Here is a 19,124-nt window from a genome sequence, read left to right on the forward strand (position 1 = left end):
CTCTCCCGATATACATGATGATGAGAGTAGTGGTCTGTAGAAGGTCCCAGTCATGACCTGTCATGATACAGACTGGTATGACGTCACACTTCCTGCGTACAGAGGCGTCTGACTCTGACTTTCAGTGACTTCTCCCCCACGTGTCACCGTGAGTCAGGGTGGGGAATCCTCCCCATGATGTCATGGCTGAGGAAGTTGTTGGGTGGCCCCCTCTCCTCCCTGCTGACGTCTATGGCTCAGCTACAATCATTGACTCACACTGACTGAACTCTGTGAAGGAGCTCATTAGAACGCCGCTCTCCCCTCTGTACCACACCGCACCCCTCACTCCGCCGAGGCGCGCTCCCGAGGTGCCCCCCACGCGCACACGCATCCCTCTCCCGCGCCACGCCCAACCCACTCCCTGCCCCGCCCCCTGAGCCCAGAGCCGGGTCCGTTAGAGAGAGCCGTTCGTCCGCCCGGTGTGCGCAGCCATGTTCAGCTGGGTTAGTAAAGACGCCCGCAGGAAAAAGGAGCCCGAACTCTTCCAGACGGTGGCCGACGGCCTCCGCAAACTCTATCAGCAGAAGCTGCTTCCTCTGGAGGAGACCTACCGCTTCCATGACTTCCACTCCCCGGCCCTGGAGGATGCCGACTTTCACAACAAGCCCATGGTGCTGCTGGTGGGCCAGTACAGTACGGGGAAGACCACCTTCATCCGACACCTCATGGAGCAAGACTTCCCCGGCATGAGGATCGGGCCCGAGCCCACTACAGACTCCTTCATCGCAGTCATGCACGGCCCTGTAGAGGGGGTCCTGCCCGGGAACGCGCTGGTCGTCGACCCCAAGAAACCCTTCAGGAAGCTCAGCGCCTTCGGGAACGCCTTCCTCAACAGGTCAGTGTGGGGGAGGGGCCGGGGCACTACAGGGCCCAGCATTCCACAGAGTATCACTGCGCTGGGGACTACAACTCCCAGCATTCCACAGAGTATCACTGTGTGGGGGGACTACAACTCCCAGCATTCCACAGAGTATCACTGTGTGAGGGGACTACAACTCCCAGCATTCCACAGAGTATCACTGTGTGGGGGGACTACAACTCCCAGCATTCCACAGAGTATCACTGTGTGGGGGGACTACAGCTCCCAGCATTTCGTAGAGGGTCACTGCGCTGGGGACTGCAACTCCCAGCATTTCGTAGAGGGTCACTGCACTGGGGACTGCAACTCCCAGCATTTCGTAGAGGGTCACTGCGCTGGGGACTGCAACTCCCAGCATTTCGTAGAGGGTCACTGCGCTGGGGACTGCAACTCCCAGCATTTCGTAGAGGGTCACTGCGCTGGGGACTGCAACTCCCAGCATTTCGTAGAGGGTCACTGCGCTGGGGACTGCAACTCCCAGCATGGGGGGACTGCAACTGCCAGCATTCGGTAGAGGGTCACTGCGCTGGGGGGACTGCAACTGCCAGCATTCGGTAGAGGGTCACTGCGCTGGGGGGACTGCAACTGCCAGCATTCGGTAGAGGGTCACTGCGCTGGGGGGACTGCAACTGCCAGCATTCGGTAGAGGGTCACTGCGCTGGGGGGACTGCAACTGCCAGCATTCGGTAGAGGGTCACTGCGCTGGGGGGACTGCAACTGCCAGCATTCGGTACAGTATCACGGCATGCGGGACTACAAGGCTCATCATTCTCTCATATATATGTAGTGGTCCCCAGACACACACATACAAGTCTCAGCATTCCCTATTACTGAGGCACTAGAGGTCTCAGCATTCCCTATTACTGAGGCACTAGAGGTCTCAGCATTCCCTATTACTGAGGCACTAGAGGTCTCAGCATTCCCTATTACTGAGGCACTAGAGGTCTCAGCATTCCCTATTACTGAGGCACTAGAGGTCTCAGCATTCCCTATTACTGAGGCACTAGAGGTCTCAGCATTCCCTATTACTGAGGCACTAGAGGTCTCAGCATTCCCTATTACTGAGGCACTAGAGGTCTCAGCATTCCCTATTACTGAGGCACTAGAGGTCTCAGCATTCCCTATTACTGAGGCACTAGAGGTCTCAGCATTCCCTACCAGTGTCTGACCTCCACAAGGGCTATAGCAGATTGCTCTCTTATTCTCTTCTAACCAATGGTCTTGTCACTCTGGTTATGATTGGCCCCCTTCCTTACCCCCGTTTGTATTGGAGAGTCACCTGCCTGACCTCTCACAATTGAGGTGACCACACAGGTATCCATATGATCAGCAACTGCCGCTCAGATGATCAAGAAGAAATATAATTCACAAACCTCCATCTGATTGATTTCAGATCTGACAAGTCGATTGGCTGTGGTGGAATTGTATAATTTCCGATCGATCAAATGAATATCTGCATGTGGATGTCAGACAACCGATCATAACCTAAATCAATGAAATGTATCTTTTTTTCATAGATCATTTCTAATTAGTTGTGATCCTGTATGTGTTTGATATTTTACTCAATGATGAATCACTTGTTTGAACTCGCACATACCTAGATTGATCACATCCCCTTGTACATGCACAGCCACCTTGACACCCCGGTCACATCGGGTACAATTTGGCATGCGATTTGCATGGCATGTGACTTGCAAATTGTATTCCAAGTCGCACCCTGTTGTCCACAATTGGAGCGGTCATAACGGTGCGGTTCCGACTTGGTCAGAGCCTCACCGATTTCTAAAGTAGTACATGAACTAGTTTTGGTGCGATTCTGCAAAGACCTCTGTAAGCGGTATTTTACCTCATCCGAGTATGTGTTAGGATACCGCATAGCATTTTTTAAAATAAGTTTTAATTCACTAAAAAACGCTACTAAAATACCACATGAGTTATTTTATCAAGTCATGCAGCGTGGGGTCCCTCCTCCCATCCATACCAAGCTCTTCGGGTCTGGTTTGAATTTTGAAGGGAACCTCGTCACCCCTCCTTTCCTGACCTGCATGCTTAGATACGGGCTTGTAATGGATTTTTGGAGGGGATTCCATGCTTTTTTTTTTTTCTCTTCAATTTTGGCATGGGCACACCCCTAAAAAATCCAAACCATACCCAAAGGGCTTGGTATGGATGGGAGGAGGAACCCCACGCCGTTTTTTTTATTTTATTGCCGGCAATTTTCTTTTACATTCAGCTGTCAGTGGGGAACCCCTCTGACAGCTGAAACATTAACACATGGTTTTCACTACTAAAATACGGCATGACTTGATATAATAACTCATGCGGTATTTTAGTGGTGTTTTTCTGGGGAATTCAAACCCTTTTTTTTTTTTTTTTTAATGCTATGCGGTATCCTATCGCATACTCGTATGCGGTAAGATATCGCTTGGTGAATTGTGCCCTGTGTCAGATGCCTTGCAAATCGCGCCTGAAATTGGCGGTTCACCTGATTTTTAAATCGTGCAACTTCACTGTAAGTCTCACGATTTCAAAGTCGGGCTTGATGTGACCGGGGGCTGAGGATAGGTTAACATAGCGTGTCCGGGACACACCAGAGAAACATTCTGATCTTTAGCAGATGCATGAGGGTGCCATTCATTCTTAATGGCACCCCCATACATCAGCAATATGCTCATGCGGCACAATTTTAAAGTGAGTAGGCGGCCTACGCACAGGCTATAAAGGTCTGAACAGCGTTTAAGCGATGGTAAAGGCAGTTTAAAAAAAAAAATCCTTTCCTTGCAAATTATGAGCACAAAGTGCTAGCATGCATGGCATAATGGCATATTATGAGGAACTCACCCCTGACGGGGCTTTCATCTTCACCCTGGTTTGCTGGGCATACCGTCCCTCCAGAGCTCAGTGCGAATGCCCCGGTGATGTCACCTGTTGCAGAAGTAGTGAATACCTCTGAAATGTTGCACGTTATAGTGGTAGTAAACTTCTTTTTTAACTTTTATCTACATTTTGGCTTATAATAAAGCTTATCAGTAGGTAAAATGATTATCTCTTAAACGTGCACCATTTAGGAGATATTTGCTGTTTTTTAGAGACTGTGCATGCGCTCTGAAGGGATGGAATACCTGTGTTGCTCCTTCAGAGTACTGTGCCGTGATTTGGGACTCCAGTGGGAGTGATGTCATCGCGGCTCGGCCAGTCAAACGGCCGGAGCTCGCAAACCCAGAAGCAAAACCGAGGAAGATGGAAGCCTCAACATCGGTAACAGCAGTGACAGCGCACCACTAGATGGCTTAGTTTTGAGGCAGTTCTTTCACAATGTGCTAGTGTGTGATGCATACTAGTACGTTATGACATTTCTTTGAAGGGGTTTTTTTTTTTTTTTTAACCTGCAGTTTACTACCGCTTTAAGGAGATGTTCCTACAGGTAAGCTTTATTATAAGCTTACCTTTAGATACAAGTTAACAAATGGTGTTTACTACTGCTTTAAGCTGACCATACATGGGTCTGTTTTTGTTTTGTTTTTCATTCAGCCATAACATTGTATGGGAAAAAAACTGACCCAATTCTCCCATCCACACATTCCAGGTGGATGGGGGAATCCTCCCCACTCTGTCATTGTATTCTGACAGCAGAGAGACTTCCCCGCTGTCAAAATACACAGATCGGCTATAGCAGGCAGCACTGATCAAGTGGCTGTTTTGCCAACAGTGGTTGAACAGAAATGGATCGGTAGGTCAACGTCTGTTCAACCACAATGGCCATACATGGATTGAAACTTGGCCAGTCCTTGCTGAAGCTGCCGAATTTCAATCCATGTATGGCTGGCTTTACTTCTGAATACAATTTTATACTATCTTTCAATTCACTAATACATACTTGGCCTGTATTGTATTTGTCTCAGTTATCTGCTTTTTTTATGGCACATTTAATGGCATAGATTGACCTTTTGAACCACAGCAAATCAGGCAAACCAGAGCTAAATATGATGAACAGAAATTGCAAGTGAGAGTGCGGGAGTGGATATTCAGATTCCTACATAATTTCAGTTATGACCGGTTCCTTTCGGGCCTTTTGCACACTGCAGCTTGAAAAAGCTCAGTACAGCATTTTTATTTTCTGATCTAAAATGTAGTGCATTGTTTACAATGTGCCTATACACACTGGCATGTAAACGAGCGCTGTGTATTCATGAGTAAATAAATAAAAAAAAAAATAGACAAATCTGTGTTCCCGGCACTAATTTGCTTGCATATGAGCATAAATATGAATGGATTCTGCATAGGAATATATTGTGGACGTGAATAAGAGCAAAACAAATGTCTGAAATTACGTCCAGAAATGCTGATGTTCAAACATCAGTAACATGTGCAAGGGGCCTTTGAGTGCACCTGTCCTAAAACTGTAGCAGTGTATATCAAACACTAGGGCGCCTGAACCTACATTAAACGCAAACGTTTATTCTATTGCAGCTTCCCATTTCCTAGATAAGGTGGCTGCATTCATTTTCTTCTTTAGGCTTTCTTTCTATTTTCACCTGGTGATCTAGACCAGGGGTCTCCATGCTTTCTAAAATGAAGGGCCAGTTTACTGTCATTTAGGAGGGCTGGACTGTGGCCCTCCTAAATGACAGTAAATTGATAGTGGCCCATTGTTGGTGTCATTTGGAGGAATATGGCCCAATCGTTGGTGTCAGTGGGAGGAATAGTGCCCCGTCGTCCGTGTCGGTAGGAGGAATAGTGCCCCGTCTGTGTCGGTGGAAGGAATAGTGCCCCGCCGTCTGTGTTGGTGGAAGGAATAGTGCCCAGTCGTCTGTGTCGGTGGGAGGAAAAGTGCCTGCTTTAAAAGTACCTATAACAAATTAAATGTATGCAGCCAGTCTCCAGCCATGCTCTGTGGTCCTTGTAGCTGGGGTCCCTGGTATAAATCTGTGGCTGCTGGCATATCTCCCTAGTGGGCACACAGACTGCAATAAAACCTGACAAGAGCTCTACTCCTTCTCCACTTTATCCAAAACTACAAAAACACAATTTTTGCCTTTAGTGACACTTGAAGACTGCATTGTTTGGGGAATGGAGTGAAATCTGTTACATTTATGTACTATATTGGGAACACTGCTGCAAAATCATCACTCGGCTATCTTGCCTTCAGTCTTAAAATTATGATTTGAGTTGTAGTAGTTGTCCTAATAAAAGTCACACCTGGGATTTTCCCAGTACAAGAAACTATGGAGGCAAGTTCTACTTTAAGGTATGAGCACTCCGCCTTGGCTAGGTTAACACCTATTTGTTTTTCAATATGTTTGCAGAAACGCACTACAATCCACTTTCTTTTGGAAAAGTGCAGAGACTTTTTTACATGCAGCATGTTGCGTTTTTGGCTCCATAGATTTCAGTGGAATTTGACGCATTTTCCTGCATGACAAGACACCTGCCCCAGCAACATTAACACATCCCAAAAACACAACGCATCAAAAACGCATGTGAAAAACATAACGCACTGCAAAATGTGCCGGAAAAAGTCACCAACCACAACCTGCTTTGTGTGAACCTAACCTTAGTGTGGCTTTTAAAGTATGTGCTTTAAAATGTCAGGATAAATTTGGTTTAAGATGGTCATTTTAATCATTCCTGCCAGTGTTAAATGGATTGTCTTATATATGTAAACTGATACATTCTGCTGGAGAGCTTGTGCTTCTGAAAAACAAGACTTCCTGGCTGGTTCACCAGATAACAAATAGAAGAAATCCTAAACAAGAAAAGGAATGCGAGTATCCCATCTAAGAATTGGTAAGCTGCAATATAATAAATGTTTGCTTTTAGGTTTAATACTGCTTTAAAGCCTAACTTCAGCGTTGTTATCACTTTAAATAGGCCCAATCGAACTATACCCTTACGAATACATGCAATTGCCGTGAGCGCTGCATAAACTGTGTGCCATACAGCAGTTTTAGCAGTGACACAGGAACTTCCCATTCCTAGAACAAATAGAATTGGGCAGACCGCTGTGATCGGTGCTCAGTCAGGGCAGTGATTCCTCATCTGAGTATTCACAAATACTGAACATTGTACTTGTCAGTATTAGTTACTCTGGGATCACTGAGATAGGTCAGGTCTTATGACTTATAAGATCTACCTATCTGTGGCATTCTATAAAATATATATTGTGAGGTTTCAGTATTGTAATTCTGCAGCAACTGGAGTGACATACACTATTTTGCCAAAAGTATTGGGACACCCCTCCAAATCATTGGATTCAGGTGTTCGTCATCTTCATGGCCACAGGTGTATAAAATCAAGCACCTAGGCATGCAGATTGCTTCTTCAAACATTTGTGAAAGAATGGGTCGCTCTCAGGAGCTCAGTGAATTCAGGCGTGGTTGCCACCTGTGCAATTATTCCATCCGTGACAATTCCTTGTTACTCAATATTCCACGGTCAACTGTTAGTGGTATTATAACAAAGTGTAAGCAACAGGCAACAGCAGCAACTCAGCCACAAAGTAGTAGACCACGTAAAATGATAGAGCAGGGTTAGTGCATGCTGAAGTGCGCAGAAGTCGTCAACTGTCTGCAGAGTCAATTACTAAAGGCCTCCAAACTTGGTGTGGCCTTCAGATTAGCACAATAACAGTGCATAGAGAGCTTCATGGAATAGGTTTCCATGGCCGAGCAGCTGCATTCAAGCCTTACATTACCAAGTGCAATGGAAAGCGTTGGGTGCAGTGGTATAAAGCATGCCACCACTGGACTCTAGAGCAGTGGAGATGTGTTCTCTGGAGTGACCAATCACGCTTCTCTGTCTAGCAATCTGATGGTTGTGTCTGGGTTTGGCAGTTGCCAGGAGAATGGTACTTGCCTGACCTCATTGTGCCATGTGTAAAATTTAGTGGAGAGGGGATTATGGTGTGGGATTGTTTTTCAGTGGTTGGGCTTGGCCCCTTAGTTTCAGTGTAGGGACCTCCTTAATGCATCAGCATACCAAAACATTTTGGACAATTTCATGCTCCCAACTTTGTGGGAACAGTTTGGGGATGGCCCCTTCCTGTTCCAACATGACTGCGCACCAGTGCACAAAGGAAGGTCCATAAAGACATGGATGAGCGAGTTTTGGGGTGGAGGAACTTGATTGGCCTGCATAGTGTCCTGACCTCAACCCGATAGAACACCTTTGGGATGGATTGGAGTGTTGACTGCGAGCCAGGCCTTCTCGTCTGACATCAGTGCCTGACCTCACAAATGCACTTCTGGAAGAATGGTCAAACATTCCCATAGACACACTCCTAAACCTTGTGGACAGCCTTCCTAGAAGAGTTGAAGCTGTTATAGCTGCAAAGGGTGGGCCAACTCAATATTGAACCCTACGGACTAAGACCGGGATGCCATTACATTACATGTGCGTGTAAAGGCAGGCGTCCCAATACTTTTGGCAATATAATGTATGCTGAACCATTTGTCTGTAAGGTCAGCAATTGACCTTGTGAATATATAATCCAAGTATTCAATTCACAGATATCCATTAACTCTCTTAGTGGCAATTTTTGGCCTTTCCTGACACACTTCAAGGATGAAACATGCGATCTCCACCTTAAACTGTGTACCTGCTATGCACTGACTTTTTGCAAAACTCAGGATAATTGGTCGTATATCTTTTTGTCTGTGTTGATTGATTCTCACCTCCTTTTGCCTTTCTGTGACCAGAGAATCAATCTTTTATGACTTTGGCCTGTGTCTGTATATGGTCTGGTTTTGATCAAACCCCCCCCCCCCAAATTCATGTGATCCTTATCAGTTTCTAATTGGGGCAGAGAAAAGTTGCTCATTTGATCACCCTATAAATTTAGACCAGTTTATGGGGGAGCTCACAGACAGAGGGGGTACAGTCGCAGATGGGGGGCATTGTCCTGCGTGAGTGCATTTTCTGCTGGAGTGCAAAACAGCAGTTGAACACAGCAGGATAACTCAAACAGCAGGAAGATGCAACAAAGAACTCTACTTTTCTTTGGATGGACTGCAAGCAAACACCCTGGGAAACATCTCCTACAAGTTTGATTCCCACTCCTACCTTTTAAAATGCCCCCTATACTCCTCCTTTTCATATTACTATCCTCTGCTCTCAAAATCTCCTTTCTTTACCCGTCTGCTCCACCCCAAAGTTTATACATATCACCCTCACTTCTACCATCTCCCTACTACTGCTCTCATCACCTCCTTATAATACTTTACTCACCTGCTGACCCAAACACCAGGAAAGGAAGGCATGTGCACTCGTATACATCCATCTTACTTTCCTCACCCTCCTTCTAACCTCCTGGGGATATCTCCCCAAACCTTGGTCCTCCAGTATCTCAGCCCCACACCAGGCACCCTCCTTTTCTGGGAATAGCCGCAATCCGCTTAATTTAATCTCGATCCTAATGCTCCTAAAAAAAAACACCCTCCCTTTTTCATGTGTGCTCTGGGTTGTCCGCTCTGTCTGTAATAAGCTCACCTCTGTCCATGGCCTTTTTGTCTCCCACTCTCTTAACCTACTAGCAATTCCAGAAACCTGGCTTCGAGCATCAGATTCTTCTTCTCCCGTAGCACTTTCCTATGGAGGCTTTCTCTGGACCCACTCAACCAGACCCAGTGGTCGGAAAGGAGGTGGAGTTGGTTTGCTTCTATCCACGCTTAGCACCTTTCAAGTCCTCCCTAACCCTCCCTCTCTATCCTTCTCTTCTTTCGAGACTCTGCATTCGGCTGTTTTCTCCCATTTCTCTGAGGATTACAGTGATCTACCAGCCTCCTGGACCAGTGTCCCGCTTTCTTGATGATTTCTCTGCCTGGCTACCCTACTTTCTGTCCTCTGAAATACCCAATATCATTCTTGGGAGATTTTAGCATCCCCATTAATGTGAACAACCCGGCTACATCCCAACTCTTCAACCTAACCTCTTTTGTCTTAACACAATGGATACAGTCCTCCACTCACTCTGATGGGAATACATTAGACCTTGTTTTCTCCCATCTTTACACTCCCTACAACCTCACATGCACCCCCTTTCCTCTCTCTCTGATCACAATCTCATCACGTTCACAGTGTTCTGTCTTCAAACACTTATCTCTTCAAGCAGCAAACCATTACCTGCAGAAACCTTCACAACTTAAACCCTTCTCTTTTCTACTCTGCAACTGACTGCCTCTATGACAGAATCTCTTCCCTGACCTGGCCACTGCTGTCTACAACAGTTCGTTTTCATCCACATTAGACTCACTTGCTCCTCTAACAACACAAAGCATCAGGCCCCGACCGTTACAACCATGGCAGACTGACGACACCAGAAATCTTAATAGACACTGGAGCAATTGTGGTGTAAAACCAAATCTCAGCAAGCATTCAGCCTATATAAATCTGCTTTCTTAACATACAATTCCTCCCTCCATGCTGCCAAACAAGCCTACTTTGTCACTCTTATTAATACCTTGTCATCCAGTCCTCGTCGTCTCTTCTCTACTTTTTAACTCTACTTTCTCCACCTCCACCCAGTAACTCACTCACTGCTTACGAGATTGTAAATCATTTCAAAAACAAGATTGATGCAATTCGTAGGGGCATCTCCGCTACACAGACCTCTATCCCTCTTTGCATACCTTATACTAAACCTTCCTCAACACTTTCCTCTTTTGAGATTGCTGCTACTGAAGAGGTCACTAAGGTTTTCTCAGAAGCCTGTCTCACCACATTCTCCCTGGATCCTCTCCCCGCTCAACTACTACGGTCACCCTCTTCTTCTGTCCTATGCTTATTCACTCACATCTTCAATCTCTCCCTCTCTAACAGTGCCTTCCCCTCCCCTCTAAAGCATGCACACATCACTCCCATACTTAAAATCTCTCGCTGGACCCCACCAACCTGAACAACTTAAGACCCATCTTCCTGCTCCCGTTTTACCTCTAAACTCTTAGAACGCTTAGTCTACAATTGCCTGAGCTCCTACCTCGCTGACAACTATCTTCTTAACCTTTACAGTCTGGATTTTGCTCACCCCACTCCACTGAAACTGACCTACTAAAACTCACTAATGATTTACTAACTGCTAAAACCAATGGCCACTACTCCATACTCTTACTATTTGTCCACTCTGTGTCTTTTGATACTGTTGACCATCCCCTCCTCCTTAAAAAAAACTCCACTCTCTTGGCCACCGAGACTCTGCTCTCTCCTGGTTCTCCTCCTACCTATCGCAACGCTCTTTCAGCGTTACCTATAACTCTGTCTCCTCCTCTCCACTTCCTCTTTCTGTAAGGGTCCCTCAAGGTTCTGTCCTTGGACCCCTTCTCTTCTCCATTTAGACTTCCTCCCTTGGTCACTTGATAAACTCCCATAGCTTTAAGTACCATCTCTACGCTGATGACACACAAATCTATCTTTCTACCCCTCACCTCACCCCTTCAGTCTCCTCGCATTACTAACCTACTAAGTGACATATCGGCATGGATGTCACTCCACTTCCTCAAACGCAATCTTTTCAAAATGGAGCTCTTAGTATTCCCTCCAGCCTGTGCCCCCTCCCCTGACTTCTCCATCAAGATCAATAATACAACCATCAGTCCCTCCGCTCATGCCAGGGTACTAGGTGTAGTCCTGGACTCTGATCTGTCCTTTCAGCCCCAAATCCAATCATTGCCCAAATCTTGTAGACTTCACCTCCGCAACATCTCCAAGATATGCCCGTTCTTAACCACTAAGCAACTTATTCACTCCCTTGTTATCTCTTGCCTTGACTATTGTAACTCCCTCCTCATTGGCCTACCTAATCGCAGGCTATCCGATCTTCAGTCTATCATGAATGCTGCTGCCAGACTCCTGCACCTTACTAACCGTTCCATATCTGCCAATCCCTCCACTGGCTTCCCATTGCCCAACGAATAAAATTCATTAACAATAACATATAAAGCGATTTATAACTCTGCCCCAAATTACATCATCAGTCTTGTCTCCAAATATCATCTAAACCGTCCTCTCCTCTCCTCCTACGACCTCCTGCTCTTTGGCTCCCTTGTCTCCTCCTCCCATGCTTGTCTCCAGGACTTCTCCAGAGCCTCCCCCATCCTCTGGAACTCTCTTCCCCAATCTATCCGACTATCGCCTGCTCTGCCCACTTTTAGGCGATCTCTTCAGGGAAGCCTGTCCCACCTTCGGCTAATAACGGAATCTTGTATTCCTCCTATCAGTTCATCCCCCATCCCCTCTTTGCTTACAATCTAAGAGGGAGGGGCTGGTGGTACAAAAGGTAATAAACCTTTTGTACCACCAGCCCCTCCCTCTTAGATTGTAAGCTCCAAGGAGCAGGGCCCTCCTCACCCTCTTGTATTGAACTGTATCGTTGCTGTATTGTTTCCCTTTTTATATAAAGTGCTGAGCAAACTGTTGGCACTATATAAATCCTGTATAATAATAATAATTAAACTGTTCACTGGCATTTGGGCCGGTAAGGTGAACTTTGTCACAGATCACACATAAAGATATCCCAGCTTTTTAACAAAAGTTCTCCACAAGGGACTCTGTGTATGGTCTCTCTAGCTGTTGGTTAAGTGCAATACAAGGAGGATCAACAGGTAAGGGCATGTAACTATTCAGTAGGCAGGCTTTACAATACATTTTTTAGCTGCCATAAGTGCTTCTTAGTGCACAGAACTGATTTTTGCCCTCCTTATTTCGGTGTCTTGTTCACCACTGTAAGGCCTCATCCACACTTGACTGTTTTGTACCTTGAAGCTACAAAATGCTGAACATGAAAAATCCCATTATTTTAACCACTTACCTACCGGGCACTTATACCCCCTTCCTTACCAGGCCAATTTTCAGCTTTCAGCGCTGCCGCACTTTGACAATTGCGCGCTCATGCAACATTGTACCCATATGAATTTTTTTTTCTCACAAATAGAGCTTTCTTTTGGTGGTATTTACTTGCCACTGGGTGTTTTACTGTTTGCGCTATAAACAAAAAAAGAGCAAAATATTTGAAAAAAAATAAGGTTTCTTTGTTTCTGTTATAACATTTTGCAAACAGGTAATGTTTCTCCTTCACTGATGTGCATTGATGAGGCTGCCCTGATAGGCCATGAGGTTCCTGTCGCTCACTCATATTCTTTTCAAGCAGGTTTGGTTGTGTAGACTTCTTTTTGAGCTTCTGAAAATTGCACAAATATGTGATTCTGTCCTGTAGAAGCTCTTGTAGGGCTCATTGTTACTAAAACGCACAAAAAAAAAGTCAAAACACAAACTCGGGTGTGAACCCACTCCAAGGCCCTATTCACACTTCATGTAGTGGAAATGTGCATTACCACTTAGATTTTCTGTTGCACGATTTTTAAATGTTTCTGTGGGTTGCACATAGGGCAGCTCATTTGTTTGAATGGGCTGCCCTATGTGTGACAAACATGCTGAAGAAGTCCTAGAACCTCTTCAGGCATGGAACATTGCATGTTTTGGTGCATTTTCAAAGTGACAAAATGTGCCACAAAACATGCGCCTGCTAATGGCATTTGGGTTGTCGTTCATTTTGACTGGCACCTGAACACGCATTGTGTTTTTTGCCACGATTTTAGCATGATGTGGAATCACAAGATTTTGCCTGTGATTCCATGATACTCTAATTTGTGAACAGGGCCTAAATGAGATGTGCATTGCAGCTTTGTGCACCTTTGTTACCTTCACAAGTTTTTAATTCTCAGGACTGCAGCCTTTCAACAGTGCAGATAAAACTGTTTGACTTCTAAGAGCTCATGTACACGGGGCGTTTGGAAAACTTTTCTGAGCGATGGAAACTGAGTGCTAGAAAACGTAGGTTTAAAAAACGTCAGTTTAGCCGAGTTTGCATACGGGTTTATGTGCGTTTGTGTTTAGAAGTGTTTTTAAAAGATAACCTCAGAAGACCTTCCCGAATGCACTGAAAAATAGTAAAAAAAATTAACTATTTCAGACATTTTGCGAGAAACAGAGAGCAGAAGCCGAGGGATCAGTATGTGCTGATGTCTTTTCTGGTTGTATTCACTATGGATCCCATCATGGGCATAATGCGGCACGTTCTATAATTTTTTTCCTTCACGCGAAACCTGGAACTGACTGCGCTGGTGTACCGGGTCCATTTGAATACATGGAAAACACTTTGCATGCATTTCTGATGATGAAAAAAGGCTCTGAACAGCATCTGGACACGGAACAGTTAAACGCTTCTAAACGCGGTTAACTGCGTTTACAAGCGTTTGGTGTTTGAAAAAAAAAAGTTCAGATATGTCAGTGGTGGTAATTGAACTCAGCTAAGCTGTACTGTAAAGTTTAAATAGGAGTCCTGAACTTCAGGGTAGAACATTGATAGGATACTGATAGACGCAAGACTATCTGGAAAGAGTTCATATATTTGAAGGATATGCAGTAAGCATTAACTGCTTGAAAGAGTTGCTTTTTTTTTTTTTTTATTCTTGACCGGAATATCACTTAAAGGGCCAATCCGCACTTGTGTGTGTGTGTGTGTGTGTGTGGGTGTGGAGGGGTATATAATATATATTATAATATAATTTTTATTTTTTTTTTCTTTTAACATTGATGCACATGGTTTTGTCCGATTAAATTTTTTGAGCGTTCCAAAATGTCTTTGGGCAATCATAAACTTCCCTATTTTGACTGTGATTGAACTATTTGTATTATCATTGCCTGTCTGGCTGAAAAATGTTTTTCTTTCAAACCTGTCTTCAGGATATCCTTACGTGAGTAAAGCAGGAACTGTATGGACACATTTTTCAGCGTTTAAAAAAAAAAAAAAAAAAAAAGTTTTTGGGAGGGGTAGAGTGGTATGTCATTCTTTTAAATTGCTTACTCTGTTTTTATTACAGCCCCATTGTGCAAAGCAGCCATGTGTAAGACTGACTGTAGTTTGAATCAAAGTGAATTATAGCATACTCCTGGTCAGTGATACTAGATAATACAGACCCATATCTGCCAGCCACAGCATTCCCTGAGTAGTAGATGGAGGGATTTTTTTTTTTGTCTTCCTTTCACACACAGCAGACTGCGGTTGCGATCAGTTTTCTCAGCAAGGGATCTGTCTGCTTATCCCCTGCTGAGCAGGCAGATGACAGGTCCGTGTCTGCTCCACTTGTGTGGTTGGATGTAAACAGATCACCTGTCCGTTTACGCCCGACTACCATCTGATCCCACCTGCTGGACAAAAGGGAAACTGATCTCGGTCTCTTATTGGCGGATCAGATGGATGTAGGTGAGTGTAAATGGAGACATGTCAGTTGACGCACTCTGCTCTATAGAGGTTCCAGTTGGGCCCACCTAAAAAAAACAGATAGACGAACCCAATCAGAACATCCGTGTTAAAGGGGCCTAAATTGTGACCGCTAGTGGGGGAAGAAGATCCCCCCTTGCTCTCATAACGGAGGATCGGGGGGAAAGAATGCTGGTCCTTTTGTAACATGTTGCACCCTGAATATGAGTGTAACATGTTACGAAAGGTGAACTCATCCTTTAAAATACACTAAAGTTTTCAATGCATTCAAAAGTTCTTGCAGATGCTTCATAAACGTGCTGCTGTTTTATTTTGTCACTTTTTCTCGCCATGTTATATTTAATACAGGTTATATATAATGTAACTTTGTCATCAGTTACTTTTATTTGGTTTGTTCTTTCTATGGTTGTGCTGCAAGCATGTTTACTATAGAATATTTGCTGACATACAAAGACCGCTAAATTACACAGTTGCCCTGTTCTGTTTAGCTGACTGTACTAGCAGATTTGACCGTCTGCAGTTTTAAGAGAAGGCAGAATTTGGGGATCTCCAGCGTTGCTGTCACACTGTGTTCTGCTCTCTGAGTCATGGGTTTTATTTCTGGGAATGCCCTTAAATTCTTTACAATGTGAACTTGAATGAGCCATTGTTTGTGTAATATACTAACAGCAGTAAACTGGACTAAAGCTGGCCATAGACATTAGACTAGGGTATGGTCAGATGTCTGCATGTCACAGTTTTTATTACTAAACAGGGACCAAGTGTTCCTGTTTACCAGGTGGGGGGGGGCTGGAGAGACAACTGTGTTCCCTACAGACAGTCCCAGAGTTGGTTTATCTTTGTGTAAGAAAAAAAAATGGTAACGATTGTGCCGGATTGTGTGAGGCTGCTAGACTGACCATTTTAACCACAGATAACACACAGTAGTTACGAATTTAGCATGCAGGTTTAGATCTATACAAGAGAAGCTGGGAGAGTGAGACTTTATTGGTGCTGGTGTATTGTGTTCTTCCAGCAGCAATCGCTGCAGGTAATCTGTGGATGGGTGGACAGCCACGAAAAGCTGTGGCCACCACTGACCTCTCATTGAAGTGTAGAGGGCCCTGCAGCAGTAATTAGATGCTCACACGTGGCTGAAACATCTGTAGGAATCAGCAGGATCCTGTAGCTATCATATGCACCTGCGCTTGTTGTCCTTGTAAATGTAGCCTTAAAATCTTATGTTCATTTCATGTCTGAAACAATAAACGCAACACCCCTCCCACGACTGATATCTTTTTTTTTTTTTTTTTTTTTTTTTTTAGTAATTGAATTCCCCTCACCTTCGTGTTCATAGTTAAAACTGTGGCTAGTTGCAATGTGCCTGATCTGAATACAGTGGCATCTTAAAATCTGTTTGCTTTTGCTGAACGTGAAAATGCAAATATGGAAGGATGGTACATTTGCTTTTTAAAAAGTACAACATATTTCTTCCAGATTACCCTATGCATTGGCCTCTGCTTTTCCCTTTACCCTTAGCTGGTTTTCCTCTGCTGCCCCCACCCTAGAGAAATATGTGTGAATCACCAGTAGGGACCAGGGCCAATAATGACTGTTGTAGCACACTCCATCTTGAAGATCAAATTGCAAGTATTTCTATCCAAAGAATATATTGAGTCCTTTAAATTGGACCTTACGGTCCACAGCACTTAAATACTATACTGCAGGAATGTTTGATTCCTATCGCCCGACGCCCAGGACATGTAGTTCCGGGCGTCGAGCAGGTAGTTTTTTTTTTTTTGTGTTTTTCTACCTTTTAGCCCTGCGGGCAAGCAGCAGGCTCACCTGTCAGGGGGAAGCATTTGGGCGGTAGCGCTGCCGCCCGATTGCTTCCACAGAGTGCCACCCCCCACCCCATGAGGTCTCACGGGCTGCACTTGTCCATCTGCAGGCCTGGGATAGGCTCATCACCGTCTGCTAGAGGGGAGGGAGGAGAGCGGACACGCCTGCTCCCCTCCCCTTCTTGTCCTGACACAGAAGAGACGTTATGATGTCACTTCCGTGTCCCCATTGAGAGATTCCCTGCCATGGAAGCATGGAAAGAATGTAATTGTCAATAAGTCCTCATGCAGACTGGATGTTTTTACAGTGGCTGTTTTTGGCTTTTGACTTTTTTTTTTTTCTACAGCCAGTATACTCCCCAGCATGTTATCCTATGTGTCCATGCACACACAGACTGTAATCAAGGTTTTTTGGCTGGAATAAAAACCGAGAACTAGTGGGTTTCTAGAGGAGTTTTTTAGCTGTAAAAACGCTCTAATGCTGAAAAATGTGGCAAAACGCAGTTAAATGCTAATACAAAAATGCTGAAAAACCAACTTTACACAGCTAACGTTACCAGCATTATTAAAATGTCCAGAGTGCATGGAGCCTAAAGAGAACCTGTCACCAAAAATCCTCACGTGATGAAAGAAAAATGAAAAATGTCTTTTTATTGTAAAAAATGAAAGTTACACTCAAGCACAATACTATTCAAACCCCCCCCCCCCTAAAAAAAAATTGAGGCCACTCCCACATATATGCATGTACAAACGTGAAAGCGCACGCTGGGGCACCTACACATGAAAACGTTGATTGCGATACACGTCACATATCGCCACACACGTCAGAATGAGAGCAATAATTCTAGCACCAGACCTCCTCTGTAATGCTAAACTGATGACCTATAAGAAGCTTTAAAAGTGTCGACCTGTAGAAAATATAGGGTGCTGAAGTTCGTCGCCATTTCATGAACGTGCACAAATTTAAGGTTTGACACATTGGGTATCTCTTTACTCGGTGCAGCCTAGTCTTTTATATTTTACCAAAAAATAGGGTATTTTATTGCTTTTTTGTGCCCTAAAATTAACTTACTTGTATTTTTTACTGAAATTTTGAGGTAATATCATGCGACATAAAAAATTGGAACTACCACTATTTTATTCTTTAGGGTCTCTGCTTTCAGAAAATATATAATGTTTGGGGGTTTTATGTAATCTTCAGGCCTAAAATGATTTTTTAATCTTGATCAAAAAATGCAAAAACGCCTCTGGCACAGGAAGGGATAAAGGATCAGCCCTGACCCACCCTTTCCCTCATTACACTGCAAGGTCTCTCCCCTCCCCGCTAGTCTCGGGTAAGATGCTGGAGACAGGCAGGGAGGGAGATAAACAGCACAATGTTAAAAATATTAAACGTTTAAGTCGCCATAAAGCCCCTTTTTGTTTTTAAAAGCCCCAGACATTCCTAATGTCACCTCTGATTTAAATACAGTTTTGGTTCAAATGTGTTTATTATTTTTATCTGGACAAGTAGATTGTCATGAGGGACAAGTTAGATTGGGGCACAGATTTAGTCCCTGGACAAGTAGTGTTTTTTTTAAATTTCCACACCCCTGTATACTGTAAGTAGTGATGCACCGATATATCTGCTGCCAAAAATAGGGTTGTCAGCGTTTTGCTGATGGAGAAAAACAAAAAAAAGGTGCCGATAATAATGGACTTCTATGAAAAATTGCTTCCCATTGACTTCAATGCAAAATTGCCTCTATTTAAGGTTTTTTAATTTTATATATATTTAATTTTATTTTCTATCCAATTTGTTACTTTCAGTAACTTATTTTACATTACTGGATTTTATTTTTTTAATTCATGTTCATTTAAATTCATGATATTAAAAAGTCAAATATAATACAATTTTTATATATAAAAATATATATTTTTTTAAAAACCTGTCCATTTCAGTTTTCGGCTAAGTGCATTCTGAATTTTCGGTTTTGGTCCAGAATTTTAATTTCAGTGCACCACTAATTGTAAGGTCAAGAAAAAAAAAAAACGCCCACCTTACACCCTGGCTTTGGATTGGTTTGTCTAGGCGAGGATGACATCAATCATGGGAAAGTTGAGGATCCCAAATCTTGCCACAATTTGCTCC

At 44.1% G+C, this 19,124-nt stretch overlaps 1 protein-coding gene across 1 annotated transcript in view; it reads left to right on the plus strand.

Annotated features, from left to right (window-relative positions):
* The first annotated feature begins 277 nt into the window (after window positions 1-277).
* The window catches only part of EHD1 (EH domain containing 1), a 54,661-nt gene continuing 35,814 nt past the window's right edge, over window positions 278-19,124 (plus strand). The window contains exon 1 of the mRNA XM_089653962.1: window positions 278-877. Coding sequence (XP_089510088.1) covers window positions 474-877 — 404 coding nt within the window. The 5' untranslated portion in view covers window positions 278-473. The remainder of the gene's footprint in view (window positions 878-19,124) is intronic.

This window comes from Staurois parvus, unplaced genomic scaffold (assembly GCF_062004578.1).
Source record: "Staurois parvus isolate SC_StPar_1 unplaced genomic scaffold, SC_StPar_1.0 ptg000730l, whole genome shotgun sequence".
In the NCBI taxonomy this organism is placed as follows: Eukaryota; Metazoa; Chordata; class Amphibia; order Anura; family Ranidae; genus Staurois; species Staurois parvus.